This window comes from Theropithecus gelada, chromosome 5 (genome assembly GCF_003255815.1).
Source record: "Theropithecus gelada isolate Dixy chromosome 5, Tgel_1.0, whole genome shotgun sequence".
Taxonomy (NCBI): Eukaryota; Metazoa; Chordata; class Mammalia; order Primates; family Cercopithecidae; genus Theropithecus; species Theropithecus gelada.
Window position 1 is genome coordinate 184,982,966 of NC_037672.1, and position 14,339 is coordinate 184,997,304.

Here is a 14,339-nt window from a genome sequence, read left to right on the forward strand (position 1 = left end):
GAAGACTTTTATGATGATCCACTTCCACTTAGTGAATAGATTTTCTCGTAATAACATTTTCTTTTCTCTAGCTTATTTGATAAGAATAAAATAATACATGTAACACAAAAATATATTAATTGACTGTTTCTGTTATTGATAAGGCTTTTGGTCAACAGTAGACTATTAGTAGTTATGTTCTGGGAAAGGTAAAGATAATTTTTGATGTGCGAGGGGTCAGCACCTGTAACCCCTGCATTGCTCAAGGGTCAACTATAGTTTTTTTTTGTTTGAAATCTCGCTCAGTGCCCAGGCTGGAGTGCCCCGGTGATCATGTCTCACTGCTGGCTTTATCTCCTGGGTTCAAGTGATTCTCGTGCCTCAGCCCCGAGTAGCTGAGATTACAGGCACCCGCCATCACACCCGGCTATTTTTGTAGAGATGAGGTTTCACTGTGTTGGCCAGGCTGGTCTTGAATTCCTGACCTCAGGTGATCCACCTGCCTCGGCCTTCCAAAGCGCTGGGATTACTGGCGTAAGCCACTGGGCCCAGTTAACTTTATTTTTAAAACCAGGCTTTCAAGCAATGTATTTTTCAAATAAGCTCCCATCTAGTCCACTGCCGCATCAACAAATAAGCCCTTACTAATTATATCTATAAAGTTCCTTGTTTTCTGCATGTACCAACCCTGATGGCATCTGGGTGATAGTTGATAGTTGTGACTGTGACCCTCTTGGGGTCCCCCTAGCGTCACCCTCTCAGGAGAAAAAAGCCAGAGAAGAAACTACTTGAGTTGTTGATCTCCGAAGCTGTGTCTGGTAGTGCGACTGGGACATATATTTTGGGAAGGCTGGTCTGCTCTGTGAATGCATTTCATCCATGAATTAAGCCCAGGTAATATATTTAGAAAGACGGTAAGGAAGTCTGCCTTCCCAAGAGTGAATGTGGCCAGTGATTTCAGATGCCTGTCGCACCATCACTCCATCGTGACAGCTGTCTGACTCCCTTCTGACTGCAATTGGGCAATGTTCATTTTATCGAGAAAACTGGAAATTTTCACCCACTCACCAGTCAATCAGTGAGACGCAGTATAGTGTGTTGACAAAATAGAAAGACTGGGAGGGAGGCGCTCCAGTTTCCTGTCCTAATCTGGCCTATGTAGTAAGTAAGTATCAGGGGACGAATTCAATTTATTTGAGCCTCGGTTTTCTTCAGCATCTGTGGAAGGTAGTTGGACTATAAGATCTCTTGACTTCCAGCTAAATATAAGACTATGATTCCATAATAACATAGTTCCTCTATTCATTTGTAACTCATTTAGAGAAAAATCGAGCCGTGTGCAAAGAGTTCTTGTAGTCACCAATGAATAGCACACGGTCATTGTGTTACGATGCTTATAAAATAAAACAATTTATCCAGAAGAGGGAAGCGGGAGGGATCAGATCGGTGTGACTTGAAGACAGACTATGCCAGCCTCCCTATTCCAAATTGGAATACTGGCTCTGTGATGTGCCGTAACTGCATTGTGAGGCTTATTCTAACGATTTCGGTAAATGGTAAAGACTCCTCCTGGGGTTGTGTTGGAATAACACACGGAATGGAGGTGCTGGCTAGTTCATAAACTCTTTTTCTAGTGGTGGTAGTTAGTGTTATTGTAGACTTTTTTTTTTTTTTTCTTCTTTGAGATGGAGTCTTTCTCTCTCTCCCAAGCTGGAGTGCAGTGGCGGGATCTTGGCTCACTGCAACCTCCACCTCTTGGGTTCAAGTGCTTCTCTTGCCTCAGCCTCCCAAGCAGCTGGGATTGCAGGTGTGCAACACCACACCCGGTAATTTTAATTTTTAATTGTTTTTTTTGAGACAGAGTTTCGCTTTTGTCGCCCAGGCTGGAGTGCAATGGTGCAATCTTGCCTCACCCCAACCTCCGCCTCCTGGGTTCAAGCAATTCTTCTGTCTCAGCCTCCTGACTAGCTGGGATTACAGGCATTCGCCACCACGCCTGGCCAGTTTTGTATTTTTAGTAGAGACAGGGTTTCTCCATGTTGGCCAGGCTGGTCTCGAACTCCTGACCTCAAGTGATCTGCTTGCCTCAGCCTCCCAAAGTGCTGGGATTACAGGCATGAGCCATAGCACCCGGCCTAATTTTCTTTTTTTTTTTTTTTTTTTTTTTTTTTTGAGACGGAGTCTCGCTGTGTCTCCCAGGCTGGAGTGCAGTGGCGTGATCTCGGCTCACTGCAAGCTCCGCCTCCCGGGTTCACGCCATTCTCCCGCCTCAGCCTCCCAAGTAGCTGAGACTACAGGCGCCCGCCACCACGCCCGGCTAGTTTTTTGTATTTTTAGTAGAGACGGGGTTTCACCATGTTAGCCAGGATAGTCTCGATCTCCTGACCTCGTGATCCACCCGCCTCGGCCTCCCAAAGTGCTGGGATTACAGGCTTGAGCCACCGCGCCCGGCCCCTAATTTTCATATTTCTAGTAGATACGGAGTTTCACCATGTTGGCCAGGCTGGTCTTGAACTCCTGACCTCTAGTGATCCACCCACCTCGGCCTCCCAAAGTGCTGGGATTACAGACGTGAGCCACCGCGCCCGGCCAACTTTTTTTTTTTTTTTTTTTTTGCAAGCCTTACTTAAGACTAACTCGTAGCAATATTCTGAAGCTGTGACAAGTCAGTATCCTGGAAGCTATCTCGGTAGAGGTTTCGCGACACTACCCTGATGCCACCTCTCTTCCTCTTTACAGTAACTTTCGCTCTGTTTTTTTTTTAAATAGTTTAAATTCTCATCCTAATAATTCACGTATGCTTTACGAAGGATGTATACAGGATTTAAACATTTTGAATTAATGATTTCAGAAAGGTGAGTTTTGACTCGGAGAAAGGAAGGTGAGGAAAAAACATTCTCAGCCAGAAAACTCCTTTTTCCCAAAGTTCAAGGTAAGAAAACATCTAACATCCTCTTGGAGGTAAGTGGAAGAGAAGCGGCCGTCGGAGCCTTGACAGTCAGAAACCAATGAATGGAACAACCTGAGTAATGGACCCGACCCCAAAGGTTGCCAAGCTGGAGAGTGAGGGACGGAAACAGAAACACGGCGTGATGGGTGAGTGGGGGGGTCAAACGCTCTAGCGTTTGAGGAACAGCTTTTGAGGCGCCACTTCCCGGCGTGCAGCGAGCAGAAGGTGGGTCAGGACGGGAGCTGACTCCCGAGCAGGGGACACAGTGAATCTGTGACATTTGGCCCCAATCTCGGTGTTCACTGTGCACATTCTCTACACTAGGTATTTATTTTTTCATATGTTTAAAAAAAAGTCTGCACACTTCATTTCTGTCCAGTAAGAACTGATAGAGAATCAGGGATCTGAAAGGGCCTAGTCTGGAAATTTTCAATGGGTGAAAATAAGTGAGCAAAATTACATTCATACTAAAGTGTCATTCTTTCCATCTGCTCCATAGTGGGATAGCCTCTTGAGGCAACTTCCAATTACAATGTCATTTTAGATGCTTTCCATGGTGGCAGGTGGGTGAGGACTAGGGTCTGCAGCGAAGAATAATAAACACAGCTCTGGCCATCCGTGGTGCTTCTAACACCAAGGACTACTCCAGTGGAAGAGTTCTCATTTTGTTGGGATGAATAAAATTAAATAAAAGTACACAGTACCCAATAAAGGACCAGAAAACTTAAGCTTTGGTCAAGCAGAACAAAGGGCTAATGAGAAAAGGACGATGTATTACAGTTTTCTTCTTTCAGTTCAAAACTAGGTTTTATTAGCGGAGTTTCCCAAAAGATTTGGACCAAATTTCCAATTCAGATATTATTAGAGATCATCAAAACTCAAGTCTCTTTACTGGTTTACACCAAATCACCCAGACTTCCAGCCCAAAACCCACACGTTCACATGGTTCCACAGTGCTGTTTATGGACAATAACCAATTCTCGAAATGGTAATCCTGTTAGAAGCCAGAGCCCTCAGCCTCTAGCATGTGTGCTTTGCACAGAGATGAGTCTCCAAGTTTGGGGCTGGTGAGGAGCCCAGTGCACAGGAGTTCCACATTAAGTCATAATTGGCTTTGTGTCGGACAGTGGATGTCAGCTGGGGAAATCAGGCACAGAAGAGGTAAGGGTTTCTTGTAATAACAACATAGCAGCAGGTCACCCACGTGTTACTCAAAACCGTGGGACTGTAGGGAGGGCTTTGCTAGTCCCAGAACAGAGGTGACCTTGCCCCATGTCCAGCCTCGAGAAAATGTCTACAGCAGATTTGATGGAGAATCTCAGGGAAGAACTCACCTGTTTCATCTGCTTGGACTATTTTAGCAGCCCAGTGACCACCGAGTGTGGGCACAGCTTTTGTCTGGTGTGTCTCCTCCGGAGCTGGGAGGAACATAACACACCTTTATCTTGTCCTGAGTGCTGGAGGACCTTGGAGGGCCCGCATTTCCAGCCGAACGAGCGTCTGGGGAGGCTGGCCAGCATCACCAGGCAGCTCCGGTCCCAGGTGCTGCAGAGCGAGGATGAGCAGAGCAGCTACGGGAGGATGCCCGCTGCTGCCAAGGCGCTCTCTGATGACGAGCAGGGTGGAAGCATCTTCGCAGTCCAGAGCCATGGTGTAAACAGAGTGCACCTCTCCAGCGAGGCTGAGGAGCATCACAGGGTAAGACAGCTGCTCAGCGTGAACCCCAGGACTCATCACAGGCTCCCCCCGTTAGCTTTCCTAACGTCCTCTATGGGGGACAGTCAGGAGTGCCCATCTGAGCACCACATCACAAACCAGTGTGAGTCCCGCTTACACCCCCCTTTTCTTTTATTTTCTTTCTGTCTTTTTTTTTTTGAGATGGAGTCTTGCTCTGTCGCCCAGGCTGGCGAGAAGTGGCGTGATCTCGGCTCACTGCAACCTCCGCCTCCTGGGTTCAAGCGATTCTCCTGTCTCAGCCTCCCAAGTAGCTGGGACTACAGGCGCCCGCCACCATGCCTGGCTAATTTTTTGTATTTTTAATAGAGATGGGGTTTCACCATGTTGGCCAGGCTGGCCTTGAACTACTGACCTCAAGTGATCTGCCTGCCTCGGCCTCCCGAAGGGCTGTGATTACGGGCGTGAGCCACCGTGCCCGGCCTGCCCTTTGTTTCAGAGGCCTAGTACTGTGCTGTTACCGGTCTTCAAAGCCACTTCATGACCCGGTACTCTGCTCATTTGCCACAAAGGGTTTGTTTCTATTGCAGGAGAAACTTCAGGAAATCCTGAATCTTTTGTGTATAAGGAGAAAGGAAGCTCAGGCTGTACTAACCCACGAGAAGGAGAGAGTGAAACTGTGCCAGGTCGGTGTCTGTCTGACTTTTGGTGCTTGTATATGACCCCACGAGGGGGACTAAACGGAAATTTAGTGAAATTTCAGGAAAAAAAAAAAAAGACACATGTTTCCAGTCTCACCCCTAAGATATGCGGTTTCCTTACACTGGACTGCCGCCTTCTGACTGTCTTCGTTGGAATCTCAAGGCTCAGCTCCAGTTCCCCCGCTCTGGGCAGACTCCTTTGTGCAGCTAGACAGTGCCGTGGCCTCCTCTATGATGGCTCTCATAGAATTATTTAAAACATAAGTGATACTTACAGACACATAACAGAAGACGGAAAGCAATTTAAAAAACAAATATCTCAAAAGCACTGAGGGAAAAATGCAAATTAAAAAGAAATAAAGAGAAAGATATATAAAAGCAAAATAGTGGTTTAGATGAGACCTGATAAGTCCTCAAGGTTGGTCACAGACGTGGATTTGAGCTCTGCGGCAGTCAAAGCATTTGAATTCATTTTTTTTTTTTTTTTTTTTTTTTGGAGATGGAGTTTCACTGTCGCCCAGGCTGGAGTGCAGTGGTGCGATCCCGGCTCACTGCAACCGCCACCTCCCAGGTTCAAGCGATTCTCCTGCCTTAGCCTTCCAAGTAGCTGGGATGACAGGCGTGTGCCACCACGCCCAGCTAGCTTTGCATGTTCGTAGAGATAGGTTTTTACCATGTTAGCCAGGCTGATCTCGAACTCCTGACCTCAGGTGATCCACGTGTCTCGGTCTCCCAAAGTGCTGGGATTCCAGGCGCCAGCCACCGTGCTTGGCCATAGACTTCTAATTCTTCAGTGAGAATGTTTGCCGTATATATTTCTATTCCTTTATGGTTATCTGACACCTATTTTCACTGAATAAATATTTACTGAATAAATGAAAACGCATTTTTCATAATTTTTCTTAATTTTGTTTTATTTGTATCCTAGTCCTGATCACTACCTGTCATACTTCTTACTCGTTTTCGGTTTTCTCCACTAGAACGACAGCCTCCTGGGAATGGAGATTTGGGTTTTGTTCACTATTGTGTCTACAGTGCACACACCTCTGAAAACATCAGCCTCTAGATGGAGTGCATCAATAGAATATATGTGTTATATGTTGGGTTTCAGTAACTGCTGCCATGAAACTCTAGGACTTGGCCAGGCACGGTGGCTCACATCTGTAATCCCAGCACTTTGGGAGGCCAAGGACGGTGGGTCACCAGGTCAAGACACTGAGAAAATCCTGGCCAACATGGTGAAACCCTGTCTTTACTAAAAATACAAAAAATAGCCGGGCCTGGTGGTGGGCACCTGTAGTCCCAGGTGCTTGGGAGGCTGAGGCAGGAGAATGGCGGGAATCCAGGAGGCGGAGCTTGCAGTGAACCGAGATTGCGCCACTGCACTCCAGCCTGGGGGACAGAGCGAGACTCTGTCTCAAAAAAAAGAAAGAAAAAGAAACTCTAGGACTTGTAAGGATTAAACATCTACAGACAGGGACATTTCTCTTACTAACTTTATCTCGTGTGTGTGTGTGTGTGTGTTGGCAGGAAGAAACAAAGACTTGCAAACAGGTTGTTGTGTCAGAATACATGAAAATGCACCAGTTCCTGAAGGAAGAGGAGCAGCTGCAACTCCAGCTACTAGAACAGGAAGAGAGAGAGAACATGAGGAAACTGAGGAACAACGAGATCAAATTGACCCAGCAAATCAGAGGCCTGAGCAAAATGATCGGACAGATGGAGTCCTCCAGTCAAAGCTCGGCTTTAGAATCTCTTGAGGTGAGGGTAACATTCACAAGAGTCATAGGAAAAATTATAGTAACTCATAGCACTTCAAGCCATAGGAAATAATGTTTTCTTTATTCATCTTAAAAACTAAGTTCTGGGCCGGGCGCGGTGGCTCAAGCCTGTAATCCCAGCACTTTGGGAGGCCGAGACGGGCAGATCACGAGGTCAGGAGATCGAGACCATCCTGGCGAACACAGTGAAACCCTGTCTCTACTAAAAATACAAAAAACTAGCCGGGCGAGGTGGTGGGTGCCTGTAGTCCCAGCTACTCGGGAGGCTGAGGCAGGAGAATGGCGTGAACCCGGGAGGCGGAGCTTGCAGTGAGCTGAGATCTGGCCACTGCACTCCAGCCTGGGCGACAGAGCAAGACTCCGTCTCAAAAAAAAAAAAAACAAAAACAAAAACAAAAAACTAAGTTCTGGTCCAAAAGTAGTTTTCCTGAAGAATCGACATTCTGTATGTCAATAAAGCCTTATAGAAGAGAGAGAGAAAAAAAAAAATCCAGAGGAATGCTTATCCCAAACAAGCCTGACGGTGGCTTCAATTTCTTCTGTACTTGCCTCTCTGCAACCTCAGCTTTGTTAATTGTTTTTCTAGTTTATTAATGTGTATTTACTATGTGCTGGGCAGATTAAATTTAATCTTCACAAAGACCTGATGAAGGTAAGTACCATTATGATATGAACTCTAGGTCTAGATGACTGTCATCTACAGGATGGGTTAACAGCAGCACTGATTTAATTATTCACACCTGTGGTACTCGGGCGAACTGCCCGCCTGATAGTTAATAGATGGGAGAGCCCCACTGTTCCGTGCAGGGGGCTCCTATTTCTCACCACCTTTGGTCTACTGTCTTTCTAGGCTACTGCATTCTTCAGGACCTTCTTTTTTTTTTTTTTTGTTTCTGAGACAGAGTCTCACACTGTCACCTAGGCTGGAGTGCAGTGGTGCAGTCTTGGCTCACTGAACCCTATGCCTCCTGGGTTCAAGCGAGTCTCCTGCCTCAGCCTCCTGAGTGACTGGGATTACAGGCGTGCGCCACCACGCCCGGCTAATTTTTGTATTTTTGGTAGAGACGGGGTTTCACAATGTTGGCCAGGATGGTCTCGATCTCTTGACCTTGTGATCCACCCACCTCGGCCTCCCAAAGTGCTGGGATGATAGGCATGAGCCACCGCGCCCGGCCATGGACTTTCTTAAACATAAGCCACATGATCCAACCCCAGCTTCAGGTCTGTTTGTAGACTGGTTCCACAGAATGCTACTATTTAATTGAGGGCCTTCCAAACACAGCAGCCCGACCCGACACAGGCTTGGTTAGCCTCAGTTGTCACCAGCCCATTTTCCTTTGTTATCTCTGTCTCTCACTGGATGGTCAATGAGACCAGCAAGTTGGCTTGTTTGCAGAACGGGTTCCCTGGACAAACTGATGACACGAGAAAAAGAAAAGGACCGAGTATTCTCTAGTCATTGTGAGGAACATCCTGTGTTCACCACGGCACACCCCTTTTCTGTGCTCTGTGTGCTCCCACTCGTGGCGTGCCTCATGGGAAGCAGATTCTGTGAGCTGTGCAAGGACTGCATGCAACATGAATTTCGTCTGTGTTATGATCGGAGCGCACAGTGCTAACTTCTTTCTTTTTTACCCTTAGGAGGTGAGAGGAGCCCTGGAAAGGTAGGCTTTCATTCTGTGTTCAGTTATGCAAGCTGTGGGGAAGGGGTGCTGATGGCCGGTTTGGAGTGGGCAGCGGAGGTCTGCGCTGTTGCTGGGGGAGAAATGAGGTGGACTCTCCAGTGGGGGCAGGTCACGCGGTCTGTGCTGAGGAGTGAACTTGTCTACTGTCTTGCAGGAGCGAGCCACTCTTGCTTCAGTGTCCAGAGGCCACCACCACAGAGCTGAGTCTGTGCCGCATCACGGGAATGAAGGAAATGCTAAGAAAATTCAGCAGTAAGTCAGCCTGATGTGTTACCCCTCTGGGGCTCGTAGAATTAACTTCAGCAGTCGTTCTGCCAGTGTCATTCACTGTCTGACACTAGGCTCCTGGTTAAGGAATCTGGGCCAGCAAGGAACATCAGGGAGGGCTGGGGCCACAGACCGTCTCTGAGCATGGGCAGAGAGAAGCAGTGAGACTTGACTCAGGCTTTGTCTGGCTTCTTTTTCTGTGTAAGAAGTCCGGTCCTTCCCTTTTTGGTTTTTTTTTTTCTGAGATGGAGTCTCACTTTGTCACCCAGGCTGGAGTGCGGTGGCCCCATCTCCGCTCACTGCAAGCTCCGCCTCCTGAGTTCACGCCATTCTCCTCCTCAGCCTCCCGAGTAGCTGGGACTACAGGTGCTCGCCACCTCGCCAGGCTAGTTTTTTGTATTTTTAGTAGAGACGGAGTTTCACCGTGGTAGCCAGGATGGTCTCCATCTCCTGACCTCATGATCCGCCTGCCTCGGCCTCCCAAAGTGCTGGGATTACAGGCTTGAGCCACCGCGCCCGGCCAATCCTGGTCCTTTCTTTGTTGGTTTTGTCATTGTTGTTTCCATCCCCACCTTGCACATGCAGACACACCCTCTCATGCAGGGGTGTCTGCGTTTCTAGCTCTATTCCCGTTAGGATAAAAGCTGACTTAAATTCTACAATCCCAGCAAGGGCGCATTCAACGAACTGTCCTTGTAGAATGCTCCAGATGTTTAGTCTGGCTAACACCCAGAGACGTCAGGATTAGTTCTCAGCTTTTATCTTGGGGACAATCTGACCCTCAGAGGAAGGTCTAATGAGCTTTGAACTCCAGAGTGTTGAATAAACCCCTGCCATGGGCCCGGCACTGTGCTGTTGGGCTGTGCACTTACTTACAATGATAAATAAGGCAAATTTTGCCTTTGCTTTTGTAGAATTTTCAATGAAATTGAGGAGACAGGCATTAATCACACAGATAATTAGTTATGGTGGGATCTGGTATATACATAAAAGCATGAAATGGTATGAGTGGGGCCGGGTGCAGTGGCTCACGCTTGTAATCCCAGCACTTTGGGAGGCCAAGGAGGGCGGATCTCTTGAGGCCAGGAGTTCGAGACCAGCCTGGCCAACATGGCAAAACCACGTCTCTACTAAAAATACAAAAAAAATTAGGTTTGTGTGATGGTGGGCGTCTGTAATCCCAGCTACTCGGGAGTCCTAGGCAGGAGAATCACTTGAATCCGGGAGGCAGAGGTTGCAGTGAGCCAAGATTGCACCACTGCACTCCAGCCTGGGCAACAAGAGAGAATCTCCGTCTCAAAAAAAAAAAAAAAAAAAAAAAAAAGGAATGATTGGGGCACCTGATCATGTCTGGACAATGAGTAAAAGTTGGAGTCCTTGACCAGGCACAGTAGCCCGGTAACCCCAGCACTTTGGGAGGCTGAGGTGGGTGGGTCACCCGAGGTCGGGAGTTTGAGACCAGCCTGGCCAGGATGATGAAACCCCATCTCTACTAAAAATACAAAAAAACTAGCCAGGCGTGGTGGCGGACACTTGTAATCCCAGCTACTCGGGAGGCTGAGGCAGGAGAATTGCTTAAATCTGGGAGGTGGAGGTTGCAGTGAGTCAAAATCGTACCACTGCACTCCGACCTGAGCAACAAGAGTGAAACTCTGTCTCAGAAAAAAAAAAAAAAAAAAAAAAGGAGGCCCCGTATGTGACTGTCGGTTCACAGTGTGTGTGTGCTTCATCAGGTGGTCCCCGGGTGCTGCACTGAACTCACAGGAAGCTGCACTTGTCATGACGTAATGAAAAAAGCTGGTTAGGGATTGTGATTCGAACACTCAGTAACTGTGTAATCTTGGTGAAGTTTCCTAACCTTCGTGAACCTGTTTTCTGTTTTGTAAAAATGATAAAAGAATGCTTGCAGTGATTAAATGAGATAATGTATAGAAAATGTTGGGCACATTAGAAGTTCAGCCAAAGGTAAGTGCTATTTTCTCTCCCACCCAAATTGAAGAACCAGAACCTACCATGGCTAATATGAAGGCAAACCACCAAGGGTATCCCTGTGTGGATACACAGTTCAGAGCTCTAAAGATGTCCTGTAAACAGAGCAACGTCCATTCCCTCACAGGGATTCTCCTCCCCACCCCAGGCAGGCCAAAGCTCCTTCTCCACGAGGCTCTTCTCTCTCTCCATTTGGAGCTTCATGATGTGTGTTGTGGAACAGTGAAAGAGGAACTCAGAAATTTTGTTCTAAACCAGATACTTTCTTTTTTTTTTTTGAGGCTGAGTCTTGCTCTGTCACCCAGGTTGGAGTGCAGTGATGTAATCTTGGCTCACTGCAGCCTCCACCTCCTGGGTTCAAGCAATTCTCATGCCTCAGCCTCCTGAGTAGCTGGGATTACAGGCACACGCCACCACGCCTGGCTATGTTTTGTATTTTTAGTAGAGATGGGGTTTCACCGTGTTGGCCAGGCTGGTCTCGAACTCCCGATCTTGTGATCTGCCCCGCTCGTCCTTCCAAAGTGCTGCATTACAGGCGTGAGCCACCGCGCTCGGCCCTAAATTAGATTTAAAAAACCAGGACTAAATACTAAGAATTCAATGTAAATCTCACATATGTAAGAGGTTTTTCAAGCATGCCCAAGGGAAATTTCTTCCTTCCTCCTCTTGCAGCGGAGATAACGCTGGACCCAGCCACAGCCAATGCTTATCTCGTGTTGTCTGAGGATCTGAAGAGTGTGAAATACGGGGGAAGCAGACAGCAGCTACCCGACAACCCGGAGAGATTTGACCAGTCTGCGACCGTGCTGGGCGCTCAGATCTTCACCAGTGGGAGACACTACTGGGAGGTGGAGGTGGGAAACAAGACGGAGTGGGAAGTGGGCATCTGCAAGGACTCGGTGAGCCGAAAGGGGAACCTCCCCAAGCCGCCCGGGGACCTGTTCTCACTGATCGGTTTAAAAATCGGAGACGATTACAGCCTCTGGGTCTCGTCCCCTCTGAAGGGTCAGCACGTCAGAGAGCCTGTGTGTAAGGTTGGTGTCTTCCTGGACTATGAGTCTGGACATATAGCATTCTACAACGGGACGGATGAGTCCCTCATCTACAGCTTCCCGCCGGCTTCTTTCCAAGAGGCTCTCAGGCCTATCTTTTCCCCCTGCCTCCCAAATGAGGGGACAAACACAGACCCTCTCACCATCTGCTCACTCAACAGCCATGTCTGAGGGGCGTGCCCTGAGCCTTCACAGCGGGCGATGTCTGAGACCAAGACATAACTATTAAGATGATGAAGGCATCGACAGTATTAATGTCAGGTGATCTGAAATAAACTCCCCTACCCCCACCCCACCCCCAAGAGTTTCCATTAACTTGATCCCACTATGAACAGCCAAATTACACGATCGACTTCAACCCCAACAGAAGAGAGCTGATCATATTCTGTGTCGTTAACTAAATGAATTCTCTAGGCTACCCCATGTATGTGCTGGTCACTCAAATACTGAGACCCTGTTACCATGAATCCTACTGCCATGGGCCGGACTTTATAAATAGATGTCACTTTTTCAAGTGTATTTAATTGTTTGACTCTGAAAAACTGTGCTGTTCAAATGTGTCTTTGTCCTCCGTGCAGAGCTCTGCAGGCTGGGGCAACTCAAATCCGTCTGGGAAACCGAGGCACGGGCACATCTTTCCAGGGCGGGTGACAGGGCTCAGGCCTCATCCTTCTCCCAAAAGCCATTTTCCTTCCCATCCCACGAGCCTGCAGTGTTTGTGCTCAGGAAGGCTTATATATACTTATATACATAAGTATAATTCAGAACACTGCAAAGATTTGTGTGAATATCATCATACCATTCACGTTTCCATAATCACAAGAGGCTGGAACCTTCCGTTAATATGTTAAAAGGTCAGAGTAAAGTCTGTATTCAGTAAATGTATCACGGCAGGGGACGCCAAGCGACTATACCGCACTGTATATAAGGTTCTTTTCTGGGCTTTTGCGATGTTCTGCGATTGAAGGCTTTCAATCTCTGGAAGGCCAAAGAGCCTACCCTCCTCTTACCTCAAAACGTCAGGGCAGGCCGGGCGCGGTGGCTCACGCCTGTCATCCCAGCACTTTGGGAGGCTGAGGCGGGTGGATCACCTGAGGTCGGGAGTTTGAGACCAGCCTGACCAATGTGGAGAAACCCCATCTCTACTAAAAATACAAAAATTAGCCGGGCGTGGTGGCGCATGCCTGTAATACCAGCTACTCAGGAAGCTGAGGCAGTAGAATCGCCTGAACCTGGGAGACAGATGTTGCAGTGAGCAGAGATCGCTCCATTGCACTCCAGCCTGGGCAACAAGAGCAAAACTCCATCTCAAAAAAAAAAAAAAAAGAAAAGTCAGGGTTTGTTAGGAAGGGTGGTGGCTGACAGGAGCTCTTTCGGCAGGTGGTCTGCACTAGGCTCGCTGTCTTCAGTGATCTGTCCCTGCAGGTGTGTGTTGTTTGTTTGTTTGTTTTAAGATGGAGTCTCTCTGTCACCCAGGCTGGAGTGCAATGGAGCGATCTCGGCTGACTGCAACCTCCGCCTCCGGGGTTCAAGCAATTCTCCTGCCTCAGCCTCCCAAATAGCTGGGATTACCGGCACTCGCCACCATGCCCAGCTAATTTTTCTATTTTTAGTAGAGACGGGGTTTCACCATGTTGGCCAGGGTGATCTTGATCTCCTGACCGCCTGCCTCGGCGTTAGCCAAGGGTTGGGATTACAGGCATGAGCCACCCCGCCCGGCCTTATTTTATTTATTTTTTAAAATTATTCATTTTTGAGATGGAATTTTGCTCTGTCGCCCAGGCTGGAGTGAAGTGGTGCAATCTCCGCTCACTGCAGCCTCCTCCACCCAGGGTTCAAGTGATTCTCCTGCCTCAGCCTCCTGAGTAGCTTAATCCCTATAGACGCCCGCCACCATGCCCAGCAAATTTTTGTATTTTTAGTAGAGATGGGGTTTTGCCATGTTGGCCAGGCTGGTCTTGAATTCCTGACCTCAAGTGATCCGCCCGCCTCAGTCTCCCAAGTGCTGGGATTGTAGGTGTGAGTCACCGCACCTGGGCTCCACTTATTTTATTATATAGATTTTATATCTTGATTTCTCACCTCAAAAAGCTAAGAAACAAAATTATAAAAAGCAAACTGCAAACATTTGGAATATATCTTTTCTTGATTGCCGAAAATCCCAATTTTGTGGAAGGACTAAGTAAATAAAAAAGTACAAAAGTAATTTACATTTACTTTGGGGAGTGAGAGTGGGGGTGAGATGGGCAGTGAGAGTGGGG

At 47.8% G+C, this 14,339-nt stretch overlaps 1 protein-coding gene across 1 annotated transcript; it reads left to right on the forward strand.

Annotated features, from left to right (window-relative positions):
- The first annotated feature begins 4,087 nt into the window (after nucleotides 1-4,087).
- On the forward strand, nucleotides 4,088-12,614 carry TRIML1 (tripartite motif family like 1). Its single transcript, XM_025386240.1, has 6 exons — nucleotides 4,088-4,627; nucleotides 5,194-5,289; nucleotides 6,835-7,065; nucleotides 8,727-8,749; nucleotides 8,925-9,022; nucleotides 11,699-12,614. The coding sequence occupies exons 1-6, from the start codon at nucleotides 4,202-4,204 to the stop codon at nucleotides 12,247-12,249; spliced, it is 1,425 nt and encodes a 474-aa protein (XP_025242025.1). The 5' UTR covers nucleotides 4,088-4,201; the 3' UTR covers nucleotides 12,250-12,614.
- The last annotated feature ends 1,725 nt before the right edge of the window (nucleotides 12,615-14,339 follow it).